The 19,218-nt window shown below is 49.0% G+C and overlaps 8 protein-coding genes across 8 annotated transcripts; 3 read left to right on the forward strand and 5 right to left on the reverse strand.

Annotated features, from left to right (window-relative positions):
- Window positions 1–371: 371 nt before the first annotated feature.
- FTJAE_541 (DNA polymerase delta subunit 2) lies at window positions 372–2,045 on the forward strand (the record flags this gene model as incomplete). The annotated part of the gene is made up of 4 exons (XM_037351914.1): window positions 372–418; window positions 474–783; window positions 838–1,771; window positions 1,825–2,045. The coding sequence occupies 4 exons, from the start codon at window positions 372–374 to the stop codon at window positions 2,043–2,045; spliced, it is 1,512 nt and encodes a 503-aa protein (XP_037212335.1).
- Window positions 2,046–2,227: 182 nt separating this feature from the next.
- Window positions 2,228–3,904, reverse strand: FTJAE_542 (uncharacterized protein; the record flags this gene model as incomplete). The annotated part of the gene is made up of 1 exon (XM_037351925.1): window positions 2,228–3,904. The coding sequence occupies one exon, from the start codon at window positions 3,902–3,904 to the stop codon at window positions 2,228–2,230; it is 1,677 nt and encodes a 558-aa protein (XP_037212336.1).
- Window positions 3,905–5,719: 1,815 nt separating this feature from the next.
- FTJAE_543 (L-serine dehydratase) lies at window positions 5,720–6,794 on the forward strand (the record flags this gene model as incomplete). Its single annotated transcript, XM_037351936.1, has 2 exons — window positions 5,720–5,805; window positions 5,855–6,794. The coding sequence occupies 2 exons, from the start codon at window positions 5,720–5,722 to the stop codon at window positions 6,792–6,794; spliced, it is 1,026 nt and encodes a 341-aa protein (XP_037212337.1).
- A 187-nt stretch (window positions 6,795–6,981) lies between these two features.
- Window positions 6,982–7,443, reverse strand: FTJAE_544 (apoptosis-inducing TAF9-like domain protein; the record flags this gene model as incomplete). The annotated part of the gene is made up of 3 exons (XM_037351947.1): window positions 6,982–7,166; window positions 7,226–7,349; window positions 7,411–7,443. The coding sequence occupies 3 exons, from the start codon at window positions 7,441–7,443 to the stop codon at window positions 6,982–6,984; spliced, it is 342 nt and encodes a 113-aa protein (XP_037212338.1).
- Window positions 7,444–8,770: 1,327 nt separating this feature from the next.
- FTJAE_545 (membrane-associating domain protein) lies at window positions 8,771–9,733 on the forward strand (the record flags this gene model as incomplete). Its single annotated transcript, XM_037351958.1, has 2 exons — window positions 8,771–9,201; window positions 9,289–9,733. The coding sequence occupies 2 exons, from the start codon at window positions 8,771–8,773 to the stop codon at window positions 9,731–9,733; spliced, it is 876 nt and encodes a 291-aa protein (XP_037212339.1).
- A 543-nt stretch (window positions 9,734–10,276) lies between these two features.
- On the reverse strand, window positions 10,277–13,646 carry FTJAE_546 (uncharacterized protein; the record flags this gene model as incomplete). The annotated part of the gene is made up of 7 exons (XM_037351969.1): window positions 10,277–11,063; window positions 11,113–11,242; window positions 11,292–11,601; window positions 11,654–12,526; window positions 12,575–12,663; window positions 12,711–12,850; window positions 12,904–13,646. 7 exons carry the CDS (start codon window positions 13,644–13,646, stop codon window positions 10,277–10,279), a joined length of 3,072 nt encoding a protein of 1,023 aa, XP_037212340.1.
- Window positions 13,647–14,323: 677 nt separating this feature from the next.
- Window positions 14,324–15,211, reverse strand: FTJAE_547 (uncharacterized protein; the record flags this gene model as incomplete). The annotated part of the gene is made up of 3 exons (XM_037351980.1): window positions 14,324–14,653; window positions 14,708–15,125; window positions 15,186–15,211. The coding sequence occupies 3 exons, from the start codon at window positions 15,209–15,211 to the stop codon at window positions 14,324–14,326; spliced, it is 774 nt and encodes a 257-aa protein (XP_037212341.1).
- A 1,694-nt stretch (window positions 15,212–16,905) lies between these two features.
- Window positions 16,906–18,833, reverse strand: FTJAE_548 (acid phosphatase; the record flags this gene model as incomplete). Its single annotated transcript, XM_037351991.1, has 3 exons — window positions 16,906–17,665; window positions 17,730–18,095; window positions 18,145–18,833. 3 exons carry the CDS (start codon window positions 18,831–18,833, stop codon window positions 16,906–16,908), a joined length of 1,815 nt encoding a protein of 604 aa, XP_037212342.1.
- Window positions 18,834–19,218: the final 385 nt, after the last annotated feature.

Genomic DNA, 19,218 nt, shown 5'->3' on the forward strand with positions numbered 1-19,218 from the left:
TTATGGGCGCACTCCACTACCTATCGTTATCGTTTCCAGTTAGTGAACCCTCCGCCTGAGATCCAGCACGTCATGACACCTGAGATACATCGAGTCCCTTATTAGTGGAACTCTTACCCACTAACGGGCCCTATCAGTCCCCTCATCCGTTGCCTAGCCACTTTACGCCAATTCGCGTCTAATCGTGGACCAAAGCTTCTTCACGCGTTTTCAACCTGTAGCTGGAAGCTTCAGTTTGACTCTTTGTCAAGCCAATTGCACGACGACGATACAAGACAAACCTTGTCACTACCTGAAACGTCCAGGACTTCCTTCAGACGCTTCATTTGCACCGTCGACCTGCAAATACCCCCATTTCTGGGCCACTCAACATGGTGACCCTCAAGGATGTCGAAGGAAGCCTCTTGCGAAAGCCTTCGTAAGCTGTGTTGAGACTCATTCAAGCAAGCATTGGACTAATTCGAATTCCTCAGCGAAACTTCCCACCAATTCCCTACCCGGAGTGCCTCCGTTTACAAGCCCCTACAATCCTTTGTCCTCGACAAGCAACGCTCTTACCAGCAGCAATATGGCGATATGTACTTTTTGCGCCTCACCAAGATAAAACCAGCTGTCGATAAGGTAGCCGCAGAAGCCTGGAAAGGCACAACGATTGGAGAAGAGGAGGCACAGAGAGTCGAACGGGTGCTTGATGTCCGGCAGGGAGAGCTGTGCTGGGTAACTGGCACCGTATACATGGAGATGCCACTGAAGCCGAATATTCTGGAGGACGTGTCTAAGGATGTATGCCATATTAGTCGCCGATCGACTATGAAATGGATGCTAATATGTCTGTAGCGTTGGATCTCCGCCCCTATTCTGACACCGAAATATTTCTCCCAAGACGACCAGGTCATGCTGGAGGATGAGTCGGGCCGCATCAGGCTGGTTGGTGATGTGCTGAAGACCGTAAACTTGGTCACTGGATGTATTATTGGGGTTATGGGCACCGAAAATGCCAACGGCGAATTAGAGGTCATTGACATCAAGTTCCCTGACCTTCCTCCGCAACCTGACCGTTGGAACCTTTCGAAGCCCAATTCAGAAAAGGCCAAGACAAAGGACGAGGATGAGCATATGGCCGATGCCTCTGAAGCCAAGAAGGGCAACAGCAAGATTGCTATTGTTTCTGGCTTATCTTTCTCAGGTACTGATGCTTCTCACGTCCTTGAGCTTGAACTCCTTTCCGAGTACTTGCTTGGTGAAGCTATGACCCCTTTAAGCCAGGTCAATGTCTCTCATATTAGCCGTCTTATCATAGCAGGAAACTCTATCTCGACAACAGACCGCAAACCTCCTGCTGCAGACGAGGCGCTCCCGGAAAAGAAAGCCCAGAAGAAGTACGGCTACGACGCCAGCGCCTACAACCCACTCCCCTCCCAACTCTTCGACGCGTTCATTGCCGAACTTCTCCCTTCCATTCCTATCACGATGCTCCCTGGTGCCCAGGATCCCGCGAACGCTAGTTACCCGCAGCAACCTGTGCATCCAGCAATGTTCCCTTCGGCACGAGCGTATGCCCGTGACCCAACAACTCCAGCCACCCTACCCGGCTGGTTTGACACTGTCACAAATCCGTGGGAAGCGGAGCTCGAAGGATGGAGGTTTCTTGGTACTGGTGGCCAAAATGTTGACGATGTTTTCAAGTACGTTGGCAGTGATGACCGTCTTGGCATGATGGAAGCTATGTGTCGATGGCGTTGCTGTGCCCCGACTGCACCCGATACGCTATGTGAGTAGACGATGACCCGAATTTTCATGTCTCCAAGCTAAAACATCTCGTAGGGAGCTACCCCTTCCAGGACGATGACCCTTTTGTGATGCAGACTTGCCCTCACCTCTATTTCGTCGGCAACCAGCCACACTTCTCTACCAAGGTTATCCACGGACCTGAGGGTCAGTCTGTGAGACTTGTGACCGTACCGAGTTTTGCAGAAACAAAAGAGCTGGTCTTGATCGATACAGAAACACTTGAGGTGGAGAGGGTCAAGATATCTACAACATAAGGGGATCAAAGGACGGACATGGTTAATAGAATAGGTATGGCGAGATACCCCGGACCGTAGTTGATCAAGTAAGCTAAGCTATCTGTGAGCAAGTTGATCTATCATCCATCTGTCCATTTCTTAGCAAAAGTATTCTCCTCGATTCCCCCCTCCCTCGCTGCCTCCACCAATAGAAATCCGTCTTAAGGCTCATAGTCCGACTCCTGGTCTTCCTCTTCTCCCTCTTCTCCCTCACTCTCCTCCAACTCATCATGGTCCTGGATGTGCAAATCGTCTTCATCGTCGTCAGTCGCTCCAGGTGGAGCACCGTCAGCGCTTCTCTGCTTGCCACCGTCGTCTTCGGCGCACTTCTCGCAAACCCGGCGAATGAATTTGCTGAGCTGAGCCATTCTCTGGTGGATCAGGCATAGCTTGTTGTAGCGAAATTTTCTCATCTTAGCATCCGTGTGGAAAAGGTCACTACTCTGACCTTTGACGTCTTTGTTATTGCTTTCACCCTTTCTTTCGTCCTCACGCGCCTGCAACACGAGTTGCCTCTGAAATCGCAGTTGGTGGGTACGAAGAATGAGATCAGTTGAGGAGGGCCAAGCACCATTGTTGAGAAGCTTATTCACGATCTGAACATGTATTCTCTCACAAGGTAGTGCCCTCAATGCGATCATCAGCTCCGAGGTTGGCTCAAAAAAGTCGACAAAGGTAAACTTGCCATGCTCGCGCCTGGGGCTGATGACGATCTTGAGCGTGTGGATGTTGGCATTATAAGGGGCCTTGGCAAACATCTTGATGGCATCGGCCATGAATTCCTTCGTGACTGCATTGGAGCGACTGGGGTCAGCCTTGACCGTGATGAAGCGAAAATACTGAGCGTATTTGACAGTGTCGATAGTCCCAGGCTCGTGGACTGGTAGTGCCAAAGGATTGATGTCTCTGTTGGCGATGTTTTCCTGGTCTCTCATGCCAGGCTCAGGGACATATACGTCGTCATTGACTAGGTCCTGGATATTGGCCATCCCGTGATATTGAGTAGGCGCATCCCGAAGAAGGTAGAGAAAGATATTTTCGCCATACATGACGCCTCTCGCTTCGACAAAGACTTTCTTGCACACCATGAGGATGCTGATGTCCAGGCCAGGATTCTTTCGCTGGTACACGCGCCTCCAGCTATCGTAAACAAGAATAGGGTTGTCCGACAAAAGAAGACCTCGATAGATTTGTTCACGAACCTCGGCGGGAAGGCCCATGAAGCTGAGACGTCTGGGGTTCTTGACCTTGATCCTGATAGGGAGTCTAGGTCGAGGCTCTGGAGCCGGGGAATTGCGGATAGCCCTGCGGCGACCTCGCTGAGCACGGGCTTGATAACGGGCAGCAATGGGAGTGATGTTCTTGGGCAGCAGCAGCAGAGCCCTACCTCGACGCGAACCTGGATCCCGTTGGTAGGCGTTGGGGATAGCGGGAGGGGGTGCCGTCTCATCTTCGTCAAACGACTCTTCTTCAGGAGTTGCCTCGCGCGGTCCCCAGACGAATTGACTTATGGGAATTCCATACTCCTTGGTGAAATCTTTCAAGAGCGGCGCTTCGATGATCACCTTGTTGTTGTTGGACGCCTTGACTGGCTGTGAGTCTCTGTTGGGCTGAGGCTTAAAACGCTTCTTAGGGGGTTCGTTTCTGGCGGCCATTGGGCTTCTCTTGTTTCCGATCGAGACAGCTGAGTCGCTTGAGGAAGATGGGCTACCTGGTGCCGATGAGCTACTCGAAGAAGATGAACTGCTTGGGGAGGATGAGCGGGTCTTAGATCGAATGATCTGGCCAACTTGAGCCCTGGCCATCGTTTTCTGCTTGACATTGCACGTGGGCGCCATGGTGTGCAATGTAGGTGCAGAATCTTGAGAGAGGTGGATAGCTTTGAGTGAAGCTGAGGGGGGAAATGAAACGAGTAGTGTTGAGCAGAGAAGATGTGGTGTTGTGGGGAAGATGTGAAGAGATGAATGTGGAAGAAAGGAAGAGGACTCTTTTATATTGAGATAAGGGGGCTAGTGATTCACTGCTGAGTTCCAACGAACACCAGATGAAGAGGCATTGGCTTTGATAAGTTAAGCAACCCCTATCATAATTCCAGTCATTTTTCGGCACTCTGTTTTTCGGTTGTTCCAATTTAGCTGATCGGCCCCCTTCTATGTTGAAGATGTACGAAGAGCACAGACAGGGCTTGACGTTGCTATATCGCTAGGCTGAGGCATGAAGTCGACTTCAGAACCAGGCTTTGGCGAACGTTCAGTGGCGGCAACGGGATTAAAGCAACTGACACCAAGAAGAGATTGGGCGCAATATAGTCGCGGCTGGGTGTCAGTCTTACCACTACCAAACGTTGAGAGCATAACAGGCGAATCTTGACAGAAGGCTAGATACAAGATAAGCACGATACCTTAGGTTAGAATAGACGAATAACATATTGTGAGTTTGGCATCTCAAAGACATGACACCGCACCAACTGGTGATTACAGACATAATCAAGTGATTTACCATGCCAGGGAGAACTGACAGAATCATCAAATGAGTTACAGAAGTCCAAGAGACGACACCGAGGCCACTATGGAGTGTATCAAGGCTGTAGACGACACAATCACCGACAGAGAGCTTTAGCAAGTGTTGTGAGACCAGAGCGTTGGTCTCTAGCTCATGCCCATGAAGCAGGGCCTCATGAACGCTTGAAGAGCCTGGTTCGATGATCCCTACCACTGGATGTCTTCCAACGATTGCTTCAGTGCGAAGTTCTCACTGCACTATCATAACAAACGCAGGTTTCAAAGTCGTAACGCTTCTATTTCCATATTGCGTTGGGTGAAATACGTCTGAATCAATCTTTCTAAAAGGAACCAACGATTCGAAGTTAATGGGGTCAACGGCTTTTGAACTCTTTGCATTTCTCTATAGACTATGTATTTAGTGTGAGGCGACAGCATCTCCTTTGGAATGACCGTCGCTCATCGTATGAACAAATGTGTTAATCCAGTTCGATGGTTTTAAGCTGAATTCATCCTTGTAGATATTCTAGGGTCATATTACATACCTAGGTAGGTTGAAGGGGAAGTAAACTCCCAAGGGAAGGAAAGAAAACTCAGGACCTTGATCCTAAGCGGTAAAAAGGCTTAGGTAACTTAGTATAAGTTTAGGGCCAGCTTAGGATGAGTTTAGAAGACCTTTTGCTGAGTTTATTTTGATGCCTTATATTAAGATGTGATGTTTTCTTGCTCCCTGAGGACTCACTCCTTCATCTGACTCAGACAGTCCAAGGCTAGAACCATTTCGAAGGCTTGAGATGCACTTATCACTGTGTTTGCGCCTTTCGTTTGGCAAGTGGATACAATCTAGGAAATATTTGGGGGTTCAAGCCAAACTCCGCAGTGCGCTAAAAACAGAAATTCAGTAAGACCCTCGACAGCGTCTACGGAGTCTGTCTATGTGGTTCTGACTTGACACCTATGCATCTATAAAAATAAATACGGCCTTTCTCTATTAACTCTCTATCTCTTCACATTCAAGAAACTCCGACCATAGCACGCTGTTCCCCCGAGCCACCTTTACTTCAATCCAACCTTGATTGATCATTGGAGTCAAAGTGGCAACAGGATAGCACCTCAAACTGTTAGCAAAGGCGATTCAAGCCAATCTTCACCATGGGCTCCCTTGGCTCCGATGCAAAGCTACCATGGATCCGAACACCATGTCTCTTGAATCCTCAATTGTCCCGCGTGGCAGGCTGGTGAGCTTCACCGTCACGACTTAGGTCAAACCAACTAACAGCATCTGAGCAATGTATACCTTAAGCTTGAGAATCTTCAACCCTCAGGCTCTTTCAAGTCTCGCGGCATTGGCAACCTTATGACCCAAGCGGCTGCTGCTGCCACAGGCCCGGTCCACTTCTACTGCTCATCTGGAGGCAACGCTGGTCTGGCATGTGCAACTTCTGCCCTCTCTCTGGGCCAAAAGGCGACTATCGTAATTCCTACCATCATTACTGAGCTAATGAAGGGCAAGCTTCTCGACCTTGGGGTGAAAGTACACCAAAAAGGCAGGAATTGGGCCGAGTGTGACAAGTATATGTGCGAGGAGCTATTGGCAAACGATCCCATGGGCATATATGTCCCGCCCTTCGACGATCCTCGGGTTTGGGATGGTGCAGCAACTATGGTTGATGAGATCCGAGATCAACTTGAAGAGCCCATCGAAGGGATCGTCTGTAGCGTCGGAGGCGGCGGTTTGATCAATGGCCTGATGCAAGGCGTTGAGGGCCGTCCCTGGCAAGATAAGAAACCAGCTGTCGTGGCCGTCGAAACGAAGGGAGCAGACAGTCTCAACGCAAGTGTCCTTGCCAAAGAACACGTAACTCTCCCTGAGATGACCTCGATCGCAACGTCTCTGGGCGCCACCAGAGTGTCAGAGCAGACTTGGAAATGGAGCCAGCATTCTTCGGGTACTATGAAGAGCCTCGTTGTATCTGATGCGGATGCTGCCATTAGTGCCGTGCGCTTCGCTGACGATGGGCTGCATTTGGTTGAAGTCGCTTGCGGTGCTGCCCTGGCTCCCGCTTACCGAGGGGATCTGAGAAGAGTGCTTGGACAGGGCATGTCCGACGAGGAATGGGGTAAGAAGAACGTGGTGATTGTGCTTTGTGGTGGCTCGAATGTTACTCTGGGCATGCTCAATGAATATCGGGATAAGTATCGAGGGGAATCCTCAATCAAGATTTGAGTGAGTCCATAGAACATACACATACACATACACATACGAATAGAGACATAGAGACGGGAGTAGATAAATAGACGGTTAATTATCAGAACTTCGTCGCAAGCTGCGTATCGCTGGCCATAATCTCTGACTCCTGTCGCCAGTCAGGTCCCTTTTGTTGCGCCAAACTCCCAGATGCCCTTCGGCAAATCTAACGTTTGCTTGCACCCCCTCTACCCTTTGCAGTTCCCTTTTCTGCCTTTGCCTGGTCAACAAACTCTTTCATGATCTGGTGTAAATCGGGATTCTTTCTGGCAAGAAGTAACACATCATCTGTTGTCACTGTGGACCGTCCAGCGTGATTACTGAAGCTCTCCAGATCTGTGGCAACGTTTTCTGTTTTCCAGTCAGCACCCTCCCCCGATACTAAAGTGAGAGCGGTTATTGTTGTTTACCGATTTGTGTCCAGACTAGCTCTGTGAGTGCACCGATGAACTGTGGTGTTGCATTTCGGCTACGGCGTAGAGACTCCTCATCGACAATTTGACCAACTGCGTACCACAAGGCAGCCTTGAGGCGCTACATTTGATTGATTAGCTATCCGTGGAACATTGCCAGAAATGAAGGAAGAGTTTCCTACCTCTCGATCTTCGTCACTAGTTGTGTCTGCCATTTCGATAGTTTGCTCGATGAAAGATAACGTACTACTACCTAGGCACAGAACGTGTTTAGACGCGTTGTGGGGTAGTAGCATGCTGCACCAAGCTGATGGCGGGGTACGCAACTGAACGACGACAGACATCACTGATAATTCGGCGGAAGGTATAAGTTATGAAGGAAACTCTCTGCCTGATACAACGAATACGCATTGAGAGATGAGACAAGTAGTCTCTTAGTATGGAGCTGATAGTGATGTGTTCGGGATGACCACAGATGTTGTGCATTTGTCTTCTGTATACGATTTGCCAGATAAAGCATATAGTTAGTAGACAATAATTGGTGGTGCTTCTCGAATGTCAATGTCAGGAAAAGGAAATAATTCCGGCTTGCTTGTAAAGATGTCTCTCCGCCTCCTAACGGCAAGTCTTCCTAGTTAACCAGGGACCTGACCTAGTAGGGGTGCCAGGCTCTCATGGCAACGAAGCTATAACATAAATCAAGGTTGTTGAAGAAAGAGCATGGCTAATGCAGGGACATCCAGATTCTTTAGAACCTTTAGCTAGGTAGCTAGATGGCATACCCCTGTCGTGAAGTTCGGGACCTGAGCAGTTCTTCATCAACTTTTCGGCAGTTCTTGAACCCCCCTGTCCATCTCTTCTTGTTCAGTTCTGGTTTAATTGGTAAAGCTTTCAGTAGAGTTGATCTCCCGGTTTCAGTCGTCATTGGCGTTCAAGTTTTTTCAAGGTTGACATCATCAGAAACCTGAGACTAATGATCGACAATGGGTATTCTGCTCCACCGAATATGAGCGACTATACCGGCATATTCAATTTTCCCATATTCAAGCCATAATTGAGGAAGATATCTATTAACTTGTAAGTTCCAATCCTATTCTTCCTCCTGCTTAAGAATGGTTTCCATTGGACAATGAGTAGGTAGGTAGATGAAGAAGAAGCTCTCCCCAATTCCATCTCATCCAAGCCACAACACGCCAGCGTCTCCACTAACGAAACAAAGGCTGTGCACGTGTTGCATCCAATCATACGCATGCAAGCCACACACCCAAAGTCGTCATCACCAGATTCGGCCGCCTTAGCATCGCCACTCTTAATGCGATGAACAGAAACTCGGCCACTTCCACACAATCAGATGCTTTGCAATGGCGCTGGGAGGGATCCCAGCTACGTAATAATGGATGTCTTGCGCAAGCTTAGTCTCCATACGCAAGAAACCACTTAAACCCCGAATTCCTCACCCAGTCTACCTATCCCCCTCCACGAACCTTAATCCTCACATCTTCCGTTATTTTCTTGACAATATTCGTATAATCCTAAGCAACCATGGGTGCCAAGTCAGGAACCGCTCTCAAGTTCCTTCAATGGTTCATTCGTGGCATTCAATTTGCCTGTGCAGCCCTCATCCTTGCCATTTACTCCTACTTCTTAGCCACGCTCCACAACCACAACCTTCACATCAGCGATACCATCCGCGCCGTGGAGGGTATCTCTGGTGTAGCTGTTCTCTACACTGCTGCAGCTTTGGTACTTGTCTGCTGTCTCGCTGGTCGTACACTTTCTTCTCTCTTGGCCATCATCCTGGATGTCGCTTTCATCGGTGCATTTATCTATGTTGCTGTTGCCAACAAGGGTGGTGCTAGCAGCTGCACTGGCTATCTAGACACTCCATTTGGTAAAGGAAAGGCTGGAAACACTGCCGAGGGCAGTGATGGATTCACTGCTTTGCCGAGTTACCGCACGGCCTGCAAGCTCCAGTCTGCTTGTCTAGCTGTTTCTATCATTGCCATGCAAGTCACAAATCTAGACACGACCGTACCGCAACCCAACTGACCTTTCAACAGTATTTTCTTCATATTATCCATTGTGTTGGAGGTTGCCCTTGCTCGCCACCACCGTAAGGAGAAGCGTTTCGGCCCCAGTCCTGCTAACGATTACACCTCGGGCTATGGTGCCAAGGGTGGATTCCTGGGCCGTATATCCCGTCGTCGCAAGGCTGCTGCCGCCGAAGAAGGTCATGATTTGCCGGAGCATACTCACCCTGATCAGCTCGATGCATATCGCCAGAGCCACACCACAGATCGCACCGCCGTCAACAACTACCCTGACAATACCTACAACAAGTACGATAACACCGGCTTCAGTTATCAAGACCCCAAGTATGCGCGCCAGGACGGTTATGGTCAGATTCACTACCCTGAGCCTGAGTATGGTGTCACTCAACCGCCCGCTCGTCAGACTGAGAATCCAAACTATCGCTATGAAGACGGTGTTTACGATCGCACTTAAGTTGGAACGAAAGAAACTAGAAATCCCAATTGGAAAATTGCACAGAATGATACCCGGAATGTAGCTCCCGGCAGAAATAATATGTCGCTCGCAAACGATTACATAGGGTTTGGCTAGCCCGCCTAATGATTAATTATATGCTTTTTGATCCTTTCAAAGCCGGGATAATAGTGATGAGCCATTTTCCCACTGGTGGGCGTGCAATTCAAGGCTGGGCTGCTCACATTTTCTTCTTGCCTTGAACTCAAATCTCTTAGTTTATTTTGTCTCCAGGGTCTTTCGCCGCTTGAACTACTTTATACTCATCTGACAGGCTGGTGGTGCCTTCGCTTTAATCTCTTCCATGTCCATATCATCGCAGAACCAAGCCTCAATATCAATCAGAGAGGTTGAACTGTTACATCCCAGACCAAAAAGCTGATGTAACGGGAAACTCACAAACTACGAGTCTTAACGGAAACTAAACAAACAACTCGCTGTTTGTCAATCGCCATACCAACCAAAAGCGCCCGAGCAAGAACCCCTTGGTGTAACAGTGGAGGCTTACCAGACCTCACCCGGCTCTAGTTCGCTCATGCCATCGTCGCCTCCCCCATCCGTCCAATTCAGCTCCAGCTTCTCAAGTTCTCTAGAGAAAAAGTCCTGCTCGTCTCGCATAGCAGCTCTGATATCTGGTGCGATCTTATCTGGGTACCGGCGAAGGTTAAGCCAGTGCGTTAGGCTGCGCAATGCTTGTTCTAGGGGGAGCGCTGCATCGACTTCGGCATCCACGTCACTTCCCGCAAGCCATTCGTCCTTCAGCTCCGGTCGACAGTGTAGATATATCGCCGTGATCACCCGCATGTTGCTCTGTCGCCACTTACGGCCGCAGTAGGGAACTTGGTTCTTGAACAATTTAAGTGTGTAAAGGCGTAATTCTGGTTGAGGTACTTTGAGAGACTTCCTAAGGATTGTTGACGACTTATATTGGACAAGCAGCAAGTTTCGGTGTGCTTTGTTTTTGCAAATCTTTTGCATCACTCTCAAGTAATTAATGAGGGAGAAGAAGTTGCGGCGCGAGAAGTCCGTGATAGGCTCTGTCGGCTGTTGATTAAGGGGATAGCCAAGCTCGTCTACTTCGGGTCTCGTTGAAGAAGCGTGGTCATCGCTGTTGGAATCTGTGTCATCGTAGTTTTGCGCAGTTGGTGATCGTCTTCTCCTAATTGGCGGGGGTGCAGCCTCGTCTTCACTCTCTTCTATCTCTTCGTCATCCCCTTCATCTTCTTCCTGCACCGAGTCTGCAGTTGCCTTATCTCTAGATTGCGACAACAGGTTACAGAAATGGAAGAAACTAGGAATATTAATAGACTGGTTCTCAACTCCTAAGCATTACATCATACCTATTTTCAGCGCGGTCCATTTTGCTATCGACCACTTGCTGAACATCTTGATGAGCAAAGAGCTTGAGGACGAGAGGGACGTAGTTAGAGTCCAGTAGAAGTTGCGTCATATACTCAAATTTGAGGACATCTATTTGATATCAGTAAAGCAGACAATCGAATAGACTTTGTCAACATACGAGAAACTCTCAGCCATTTCAACAGGAGTATGAGAATACCAGTCATGGCTTTGGATGTGATTTCCCGAGTCCTGGCGGCGTCGACTTCTTCTAGCGATAATTCAGGTGTCGGTGGTTTGGGGAGGCCTTGTCCGGGCAACTCCTGCTGCTGTCTGTTCGCCGAAGGACCGCCGTTCATGCCAGGATTGTTACCTCTACCCATTCCTGGCGGTGCTTGTTGAGGCTGCTGCGCGACGATTGCTGTCACGTTAAGAAGAATCGGCCGCAGCAGCACTATCACAAGCGATTGGAGGTGAGGCAGAGCATCACGCTAAACGTCGTTAGCATCTTCCCCATTTTAATGGTTCGTTTTTACCACCCACATAGAACTTTTCAACAGCAGCAAGCCGTTGCTTGTCTCGTTCAGACAACAGCTCTGGTCGAGGACCATAGTCAATCTCCGGTTCAGGAGCGACGGGATGCTTTCTCTTCTCCTCTGCTTTTGTCTGCGCTTTTACCGCCTTCAGGATCTCTTGCTCTTCTGCCGAAAGCTCATTAAGGTCTAGACCCTCGATCTCATCGTCATCATCATTGTGGTCACTGTTATAACCACGCTCGAACTTGAGAAATCGCTCGCGCTCTTCCCAAAGCTGGCGAGTCGCTCGCGTCATCCTGACTCGTTTAGAGAATAACTCTCCGGCTTCTAGGATGGAAGCGGGAATATCGCTTCCTTCCCATTTTCGGCCGACCAGAGCATGTTGAAGGCCGGAAGGGCCTTTCCCACCAGCAAAGTTGCTCGACGCATCTAAGGGAGGGTACATGAATGGGAAATTCTGGTTTGTTTGATAGTTCTGTTTCTTGCCTCCCTTTCCGTTAACAGCTGGAGAAGGGGGTGGTGACGGCGCCGGGGTTGCAATGTGTACTGGTTGGTCAAGAATTGAGGTTCCTCCACTGTGAACCTGGGGTGGCGCGGGGATGATACCGTTAGCACCGTTGTTCCTGGAAACTTGACTCGAGAGAGCGGGTAATAAAGAGGTGTTATCTGCTTCAAGTGGAATGGCTGGTCGCGGAGGTACATATGCTGGGTATTTTGAGGTAATCTCTTGCCGGAAAACGTGATAATCTAGGGGCGAAGCAGTGATGGTCTTCTTATCAGCTGCTTTGTCTCCCATCTCATTAGTAGCGTCTTTGATAGCTTCGAGCTCTTTGGTTCCACCAAAAACAAGTAGAATCGATTTCCAAAACAGTAGAAGTATCTGTTGAAGAATGAGCATCACGGTGTGAAACACGACTGCTCAACATACCTGAGTTTGGGGCATGGCATTTTGCTCATCCCATCGTAATTTCGAAGTTGCTGTAAACATGTAATCGACCATCGAGGGGTTGAGTTCCACTATTCATATCAGTCAAGGCCAGACGGAAGACGAAGAAAAAGCTTACACAGTTTTCCGTGCGTAGAGGACATGTCTTCTGGGTCGTTGAGAGTTTCCTGCACTGCAACGTACATGATGGTCATAAGATTCATCAGCTCATCCTGAGCTTCTTGGGCGCTGTTATGCTGCCCTAAGGGGTCCCCTGACCTGGAGTCTATATTCAGTTTCATGCTGCAGAAGGTACGTCATGCTATGCTCACCACTGTACTTCGAAGTTACTCCGCAGGGCTTCCCATATCACGGGCAGCCCTTCCAAAGAGCTAAGACACTCGACTCCAGCCTTGATAGCCTGCAGCTGCGGAATACTCGCAACAGATCGGCTATCCCCTGGTGTCGCATTCGGCATGGCGGTATCATTCCAACGGCCCAAAACCAGATACACCAGCTTCCCAATAGAAGCTGACCGTAGTGCAGCATCATTGGATTGCACGCCCGCTATAGCGGTTTGGACAAACCGTGCCCGAGTATCATTATCTGCATCATCCCATGAGTCCTGAGATCTCGACTCATGCTGCCAGTGCCACTTAAAAGCTCTCTGTGCAGCACTGAGCCTAACCCACTGTGGTACCTGATAGTTGAACCACTCGTCTATCTCTTCGGCATGCGGACCCATGTCGGTGTACTCAAAATCATAGGCGACAGGATCGGCGCGATTGAACTCCGCTACTATATGGCGCAATTGCTGGAGAGAGAGCGAGTCAGTCCCCGAAGGCTGGTCATTTGAAGGAAGAGGCGCCATAGGCGCGGCTGGAGGGGCGCCTTGTAGAGAGTTTCGCTCGAGGGGAGGCCGTGCTGCTGTGGGCGGCGCAGGAACCGGTGGAAGATCGGGCTGTTCGGCCTCGCCGGCGAGGTCAGCGATTTCGCCTGTATCAGTTACATCTTCTACCGGAGTAACAGGTTGCGCATCGTCCTGAGAGGCCCTCGGAGGCCAGACGTTGCTCATGGTGTTGGTCGGTTGCTCGTGAGGTTGATCTAAACAAATGCCCCGCCAAATTTGATGTTTTTCGTTTCGGTGCTTAAGCCATACTGGAAATACTGCTTGATTGAGTATTGGTGACAAGGAAAACAAGCATGCGGCTTTTGTCTCAACCGATACTTTGGGGAGACCGAAATGTATGACTATGTTGAGTGATAATGGTTGTAGACGTGGCCTGGTTGAGTTGATGGAGGAGGAGGGCACCCGACACCTCAGTCTTGAGAATTGGTAAGTAACGCCTGCCGAATATAATTGGCGGATGCTCTAAGGTACGAATGCAGGTCCTGGAAGCCCAGGCGCAACTAGGTAAAGGCCCCCCCATCCTCCTCCACCATTCATCATAATTGCGGTGGTCATTAATAAAAAGGTTAGTACTTACTACCTTACCTACTACCTATGACAGCAACTACATATAGGTATGGAGGTAAGACAAATAATTTAAGAAGAGCTCAAGTTTAACTCCGTTTTTATATTTTAAGTTTACGAAGGTATAAAACTATATCTCATAGACGTTTTAACTTAAAGGAATATTCTATATATACTTAGTCATAAATATAATTTAGAATAAGTAATATTCATGATTTGAAGCTTGTATAGTTTACTAAATAATACTTCTCTTTATCTATAGCTTCTCTGGAATTCGTTCACTTGGAACCTGACGAATCTGCATTAGAGTCATGATCCGCATCTCCCTCTTTCAATGCTTGTTTCTGTCCTTTTTTTGCTTTTGCCCTTTTTCGTAGCTTCTTCAGACGATTCATCCTCTTCTTCTTGTCTTTTACATGCTCCTCTTTCTCGGCCAGTTTTTTGACCTCGGCTGCTTTCCTCTCTTCCATTTCCTTTGCTCGTTTTCTTAAGGATATCCGTTGTTTCTTCCCTGGTCGCCGTTTTGTTTGTGCCACTTCACCCTGTGCCCGTTTTTCATTCGCCCTGGCTTTTCGAGTAATAGCGAGTTTCGTAACCTTCCAAGGAACCTGGAGGCCCCAAGCCCTGACGTGTGATCTTGCCAACACTTGATCCCCACTCACTGCTGCTACAGTATACTCATGCTTTCGTTCTGCAGAGACGTTTTTAACCACATAGTAACTGAGTGGTCGACCGCTCACAAAAGTTCCATCGCCTGTTGGTCCATGATCTTCCTCCAGAACAACCTTTTGGCTTGGTGGGGCTTTGCTGAAAAGTCGAAAAACAAATTCTTCTTCCTCATCATCCTTCGCGGCGGGAATAGCCTCTGATTCTCCAATACCGTTATCACGAGACTCTTTGCTTCCTCTTAGAGAACAGTCCTTGATCGCGACGTCAGGCGTCGGTTCTGCCAATACTTCCAGTCCCAATGCTCTTGCGATCTGTTCATTCAGTTTTGCGCGCAACTCGGCATCACAAATGCCGTCGACACTCCAATTCTCTGCGCCATCATCTGATTTGTCCAGATCTTCTCTTCGAACCCTGAAAAGCGAGTTAATGAATGGGAAAAAAAAGAGCCAGGGTAAGCAGGTCATCAATTACCTCTTTGCTTCAGGCACTTCAAACATGCTGCTCTCTCTGTGTGCCAATGGTGGATGGCCGTAGGGCAGGTTTGTCTTGATGTGAGAATAGAAACAAAGACTACGATGTTGTTGTCAAGAGAATGCCGCAAGATAAGTCAGGGAAGCAGATTAGCGGGGATCTTTCGAGGCTGGGCAACTTCCATCAAAAGCCAAGGTGCTTTAAGCGGCAAAATCTCCGTATATCAAAATTCCGCGACGCAGCGTGTTATCTTATCGCCTCTTTACGGTGCCTGGGTACCTTAAACTGTATTGGATGCGGATCGTGCCTAGTTACCTTACCTAAGGAGGTTAGTGCCTAAGGTTAATACTTTGGAGGCAGTACTCTCCCGAGAGCTTCCATTGCCTCCAATCAAAGTATTGAATATTTGTCAAAAGGGTTAGTGTTCACTGCTACAGATAAAATTCGTGATATCGTCTGATCGCCCGTTGATTGAAAGACAATCATCTCTAGTACCTTAGTTTAAGGACAAACAGAAGGCGAGCATCAATCAGTGATATTCTGTTACACTTGATCTAACATTGCCTCTTAACACTAGTCAACCTGAACTTCAGCTCTTCAGGTGAACCAATCAGATTACCTTCTGCACTTACAGAACAGATCTATTAACAAAGCCATCCCCCACGATAGCCCTTCTTAGAGGCTCAAATACGACCAGGCTATTGAGACATCGACTTGGCACAGCGCAAGCATGAGGGGGGCATGGCATTAGATGGCCCGGGCCTCGGAGGACCATTCGATGGTGCGACGTTCGTGTGACCTCAGCTATTCATCACTTATAACTATTAAAGAGCTCAAGGCCCCGAGTTTGCAATGTAGTTCTCAGCACAAGCGTTTCGTTGAAAGGACCAACCAGGGGTAGGATTATGACTACTACCTCGTACCTATATTCATTTTGCAACCCTACCCAACTATCGATTCAGACCTGCACTTCCTTCACACAAGCGATCGGTCAAACCAGTCACTTAAAAGCCCCAGGGAATTCCTTCATCACATTCCGATTGTTTTTTTTTTACTACTTCATTGATACATAAGGGACTCGAGCTCAGCGGCAACTTTTTGGACATGCCACTTGACAAAATAAACACCGCCCTATGACGGAGCTGGTACAATCCGCAGATTCATACCCGCAGGAGAAAATAAACAAGAATATTTCAACAAACAAAATCATCAGAGAAGAAGATACGCCCTTGTTTCGCCTGAATCGTCCTTTAGCCCCAGACATGCAACGGCGTCTCGAATCGTTGCAGAACCAGCCGCGCTGCATTAATGAGAGGTTTCGAATTGACCAGTTCTCATCGTTCCCCAGCGTCATTAGCCTCTAGTCATCCGTTATCAATCCTCGTGTATCAAACCCTCTTCCTTCTTTCTCCTTCGGCCAATCCTTTTCACCTCCATTAACTCTTCATCATTCTCGCCTCTGCCTCCGGCTCCGTCTACTTTCTGGTATCCATGTTTCAAATCAGTGCAAGCCGCCCAATTCAGATTGCCAACACCATCCGTCATAAAAAATAGAAAAACTCCAGTAGGTATTGTTACAAGCTCACTGACAAACGAACCAAGCGCTCCACAAGTCCAGTGGTTGTCATGCTTCTCGTTAGGCCAACATCTTTTGATGGCAACTTTTTGTATATCGTCAAACGCGAGCTTCTTAACTGTGGATAAAATAAGACATAGGAGTCTAGTTCCCATTCCAGGAATATTGATGCATGGCATCAAAAGAGCCTCTCGCGGCTCCGTTATAGACCGACGAACCCTGCGGCTGGCTCGATTCGGTCTTCGATGGCGACGATCCCGCAGGCGTACTCTTGTACTCGTCTTGAGGGAAAGGGTATGGTCGAGACTCGGCAGTGCTAGCATATGCCAGATTCGTACTATGCTCCCCAGACGCTGATGTCCAGGTGTGTGCAGGCGCGTAGTAGTCTCTTGCAGGCACTGAAGGTGGCCCAGACGTTTCTGGGTTGTAGCTGGGCTGCGTAACCTCGCTAGAACTCGAGTTCACGGGGGCATACGGGGCGTATCGATATTCTGGAGAGGCGTCGGTGTTCGCTACTGAGCCCGCACTCCTTATCGATGGGTGACTCATGTGTCGTGGGCTTTTCAACGGCCTTGGGTTATCGACGTAACGAGGGATGTTCATGGCCTGGTCATGGCTTCCGAGCGGAGTGGTGTGTATCGATAACTGCGGGGGGCCAGTCGTTGTCTGCATATTATAAGTATACTGGGATCGGACTGGTGGGTGCTCCGAATCATTCGTTACCATGGATATGGGCACAGGGGGTTCCATCGATGATTGGATGGGCATTCCTTGTGATTCGGCAGGGAAACTGGCCGTACCAGCCAGAGGGCCCATTGACGCCGCAGGGTAACTCTCTGCGCCAGAGGTTGGGATATGACCCAAGGGAACCTGGGCTGGCGGTGTCCCCCAAGTTGGATATGAGCTACAAATCAGTCAGTACGGCTCAAGTCGAGATACAACCAAAGTTGATCCAGGCGCAAACTCACTTAGATCGTATTGGGCCTAATTGTGTGCCCGGGATCTTTGGCGCGTTGAAGGTAAAGGCTGTCCGTGGGAGTTGGGCGTCAATGCCTCTTGGTTTCGCTTCCTGGTGCTTTGCGCTCAAGGGGCCCGCAACAACTCCCACTCCAGTTTCCACAAGGGCTTGTCCTCGGGATCCTGCACTGGATCCTAACAAAGGGATCTCCTTTCGAGCTTGAAAGTTACGAGGGCTTCGCCCCCTGACGACGATGGGCGCCGTGGTGGATTCCGTGAGCACAGTCTTGTTACCATTGGCCAATGTTCCAACAACTTTTAGATGGAGGACGAAATGTTGCTGAAGCTCCTTTCGACGACCATTGTTTGCAGTTGCGCTGTGATCGTATTAGCAAGCGAATGCTGCCAGTGCAGCCAATGACTTACATCCTGAATTGAAGGCGTCGCCACCCGATGGGATAAACGGCATATTCACCATCGGATTCTGTCCCGTCGTCCTGGAAAGGAATTAGAGGCAGAGACTGCGGTTCTTGATCAGGGGTTTGGTTTGTGTCTGGTGAGTTTGGTGGAGGGGTTTTCCACGGAATCACGATTAATCGGACCGGGTTGCCATCAACAGACTCAATGGCAGAAATAGTAACCTCCATGTTACTGACTGCAACAGTCTCGCCAGATTCGGTGATCACAGACAGTTGACCTCGTGGAGTAACAAGGGTGCCGCTGATTTGAAAAAGATTTCTTCGGTAACAGGTCAACTCAGGCTGTCTGAGCGAGCCATCCGATGTGTTCGCAGGCATTTCGGAAAGGAAGAACATCCCGTGGAGTTGAGCGGACAACTCTAGTTGTTGCATGCGGCCTTGCTGGTCGACAATGGTGTGTTTATCCTGTGTTCTCTTGAAGGCCAAGAGCTTGTGCTCGTGGCTGGCTGTCATCTTGGAGCTGTCATCACGGAGATCCTGGACAATTTCCTGGTAAGCAGGTGGTTCTGCTTCAGAGAAAGATCTCTTCAGGTTTGGGTAGCCATGATGTGAGACAATTTCTGGGTGCGCAGGTCTGTCGTATGCTTCTTGGTCGTCTTGGGGATATCGGCTGTAGGGGTAAGAGGGCTGATCCATCTCGGTATGATTACTACTAGTCCGTCCTGAGAGCGGCGAAGAAGTTGATGGCATGGGATCTGCCACTCGACCTGGTATGTGTACTGAGCCTCCGTAACTTGACCACATGCTTGAATGCCCTGGGTGTCCTCTCAAATCTGCCATAGTGGCCGGGTATGCCGTTGCGGTTGTCATGGGAGCATAAACTATTCAACTTTGCCGCTTCCTCAACCAGACCAAGTTGCCTGGACTTTGACCCGTCTCTAGTAACGTGGTCCTGAGAACATCAATGTCGATACAGATCAGGCCAAACAAGATAGTCGAGATAAAAGAATCTCGCGAGACGTGTTTGGCGCAAGGTGTGGTGGAAGCGAAGGAACAACACGATACTCAAGACACCGGGGAA

This window comes from Fusarium tjaetaba (assembly GCF_013396195.1).
Source record: "Fusarium tjaetaba strain NRRL 66243 chromosome Unknown NRRL66243_c0000014, whole genome shotgun sequence".
NCBI classification, from domain to species: Eukaryota; Fungi; Ascomycota; class Sordariomycetes; order Hypocreales; family Nectriaceae; genus Fusarium; species Fusarium tjaetaba.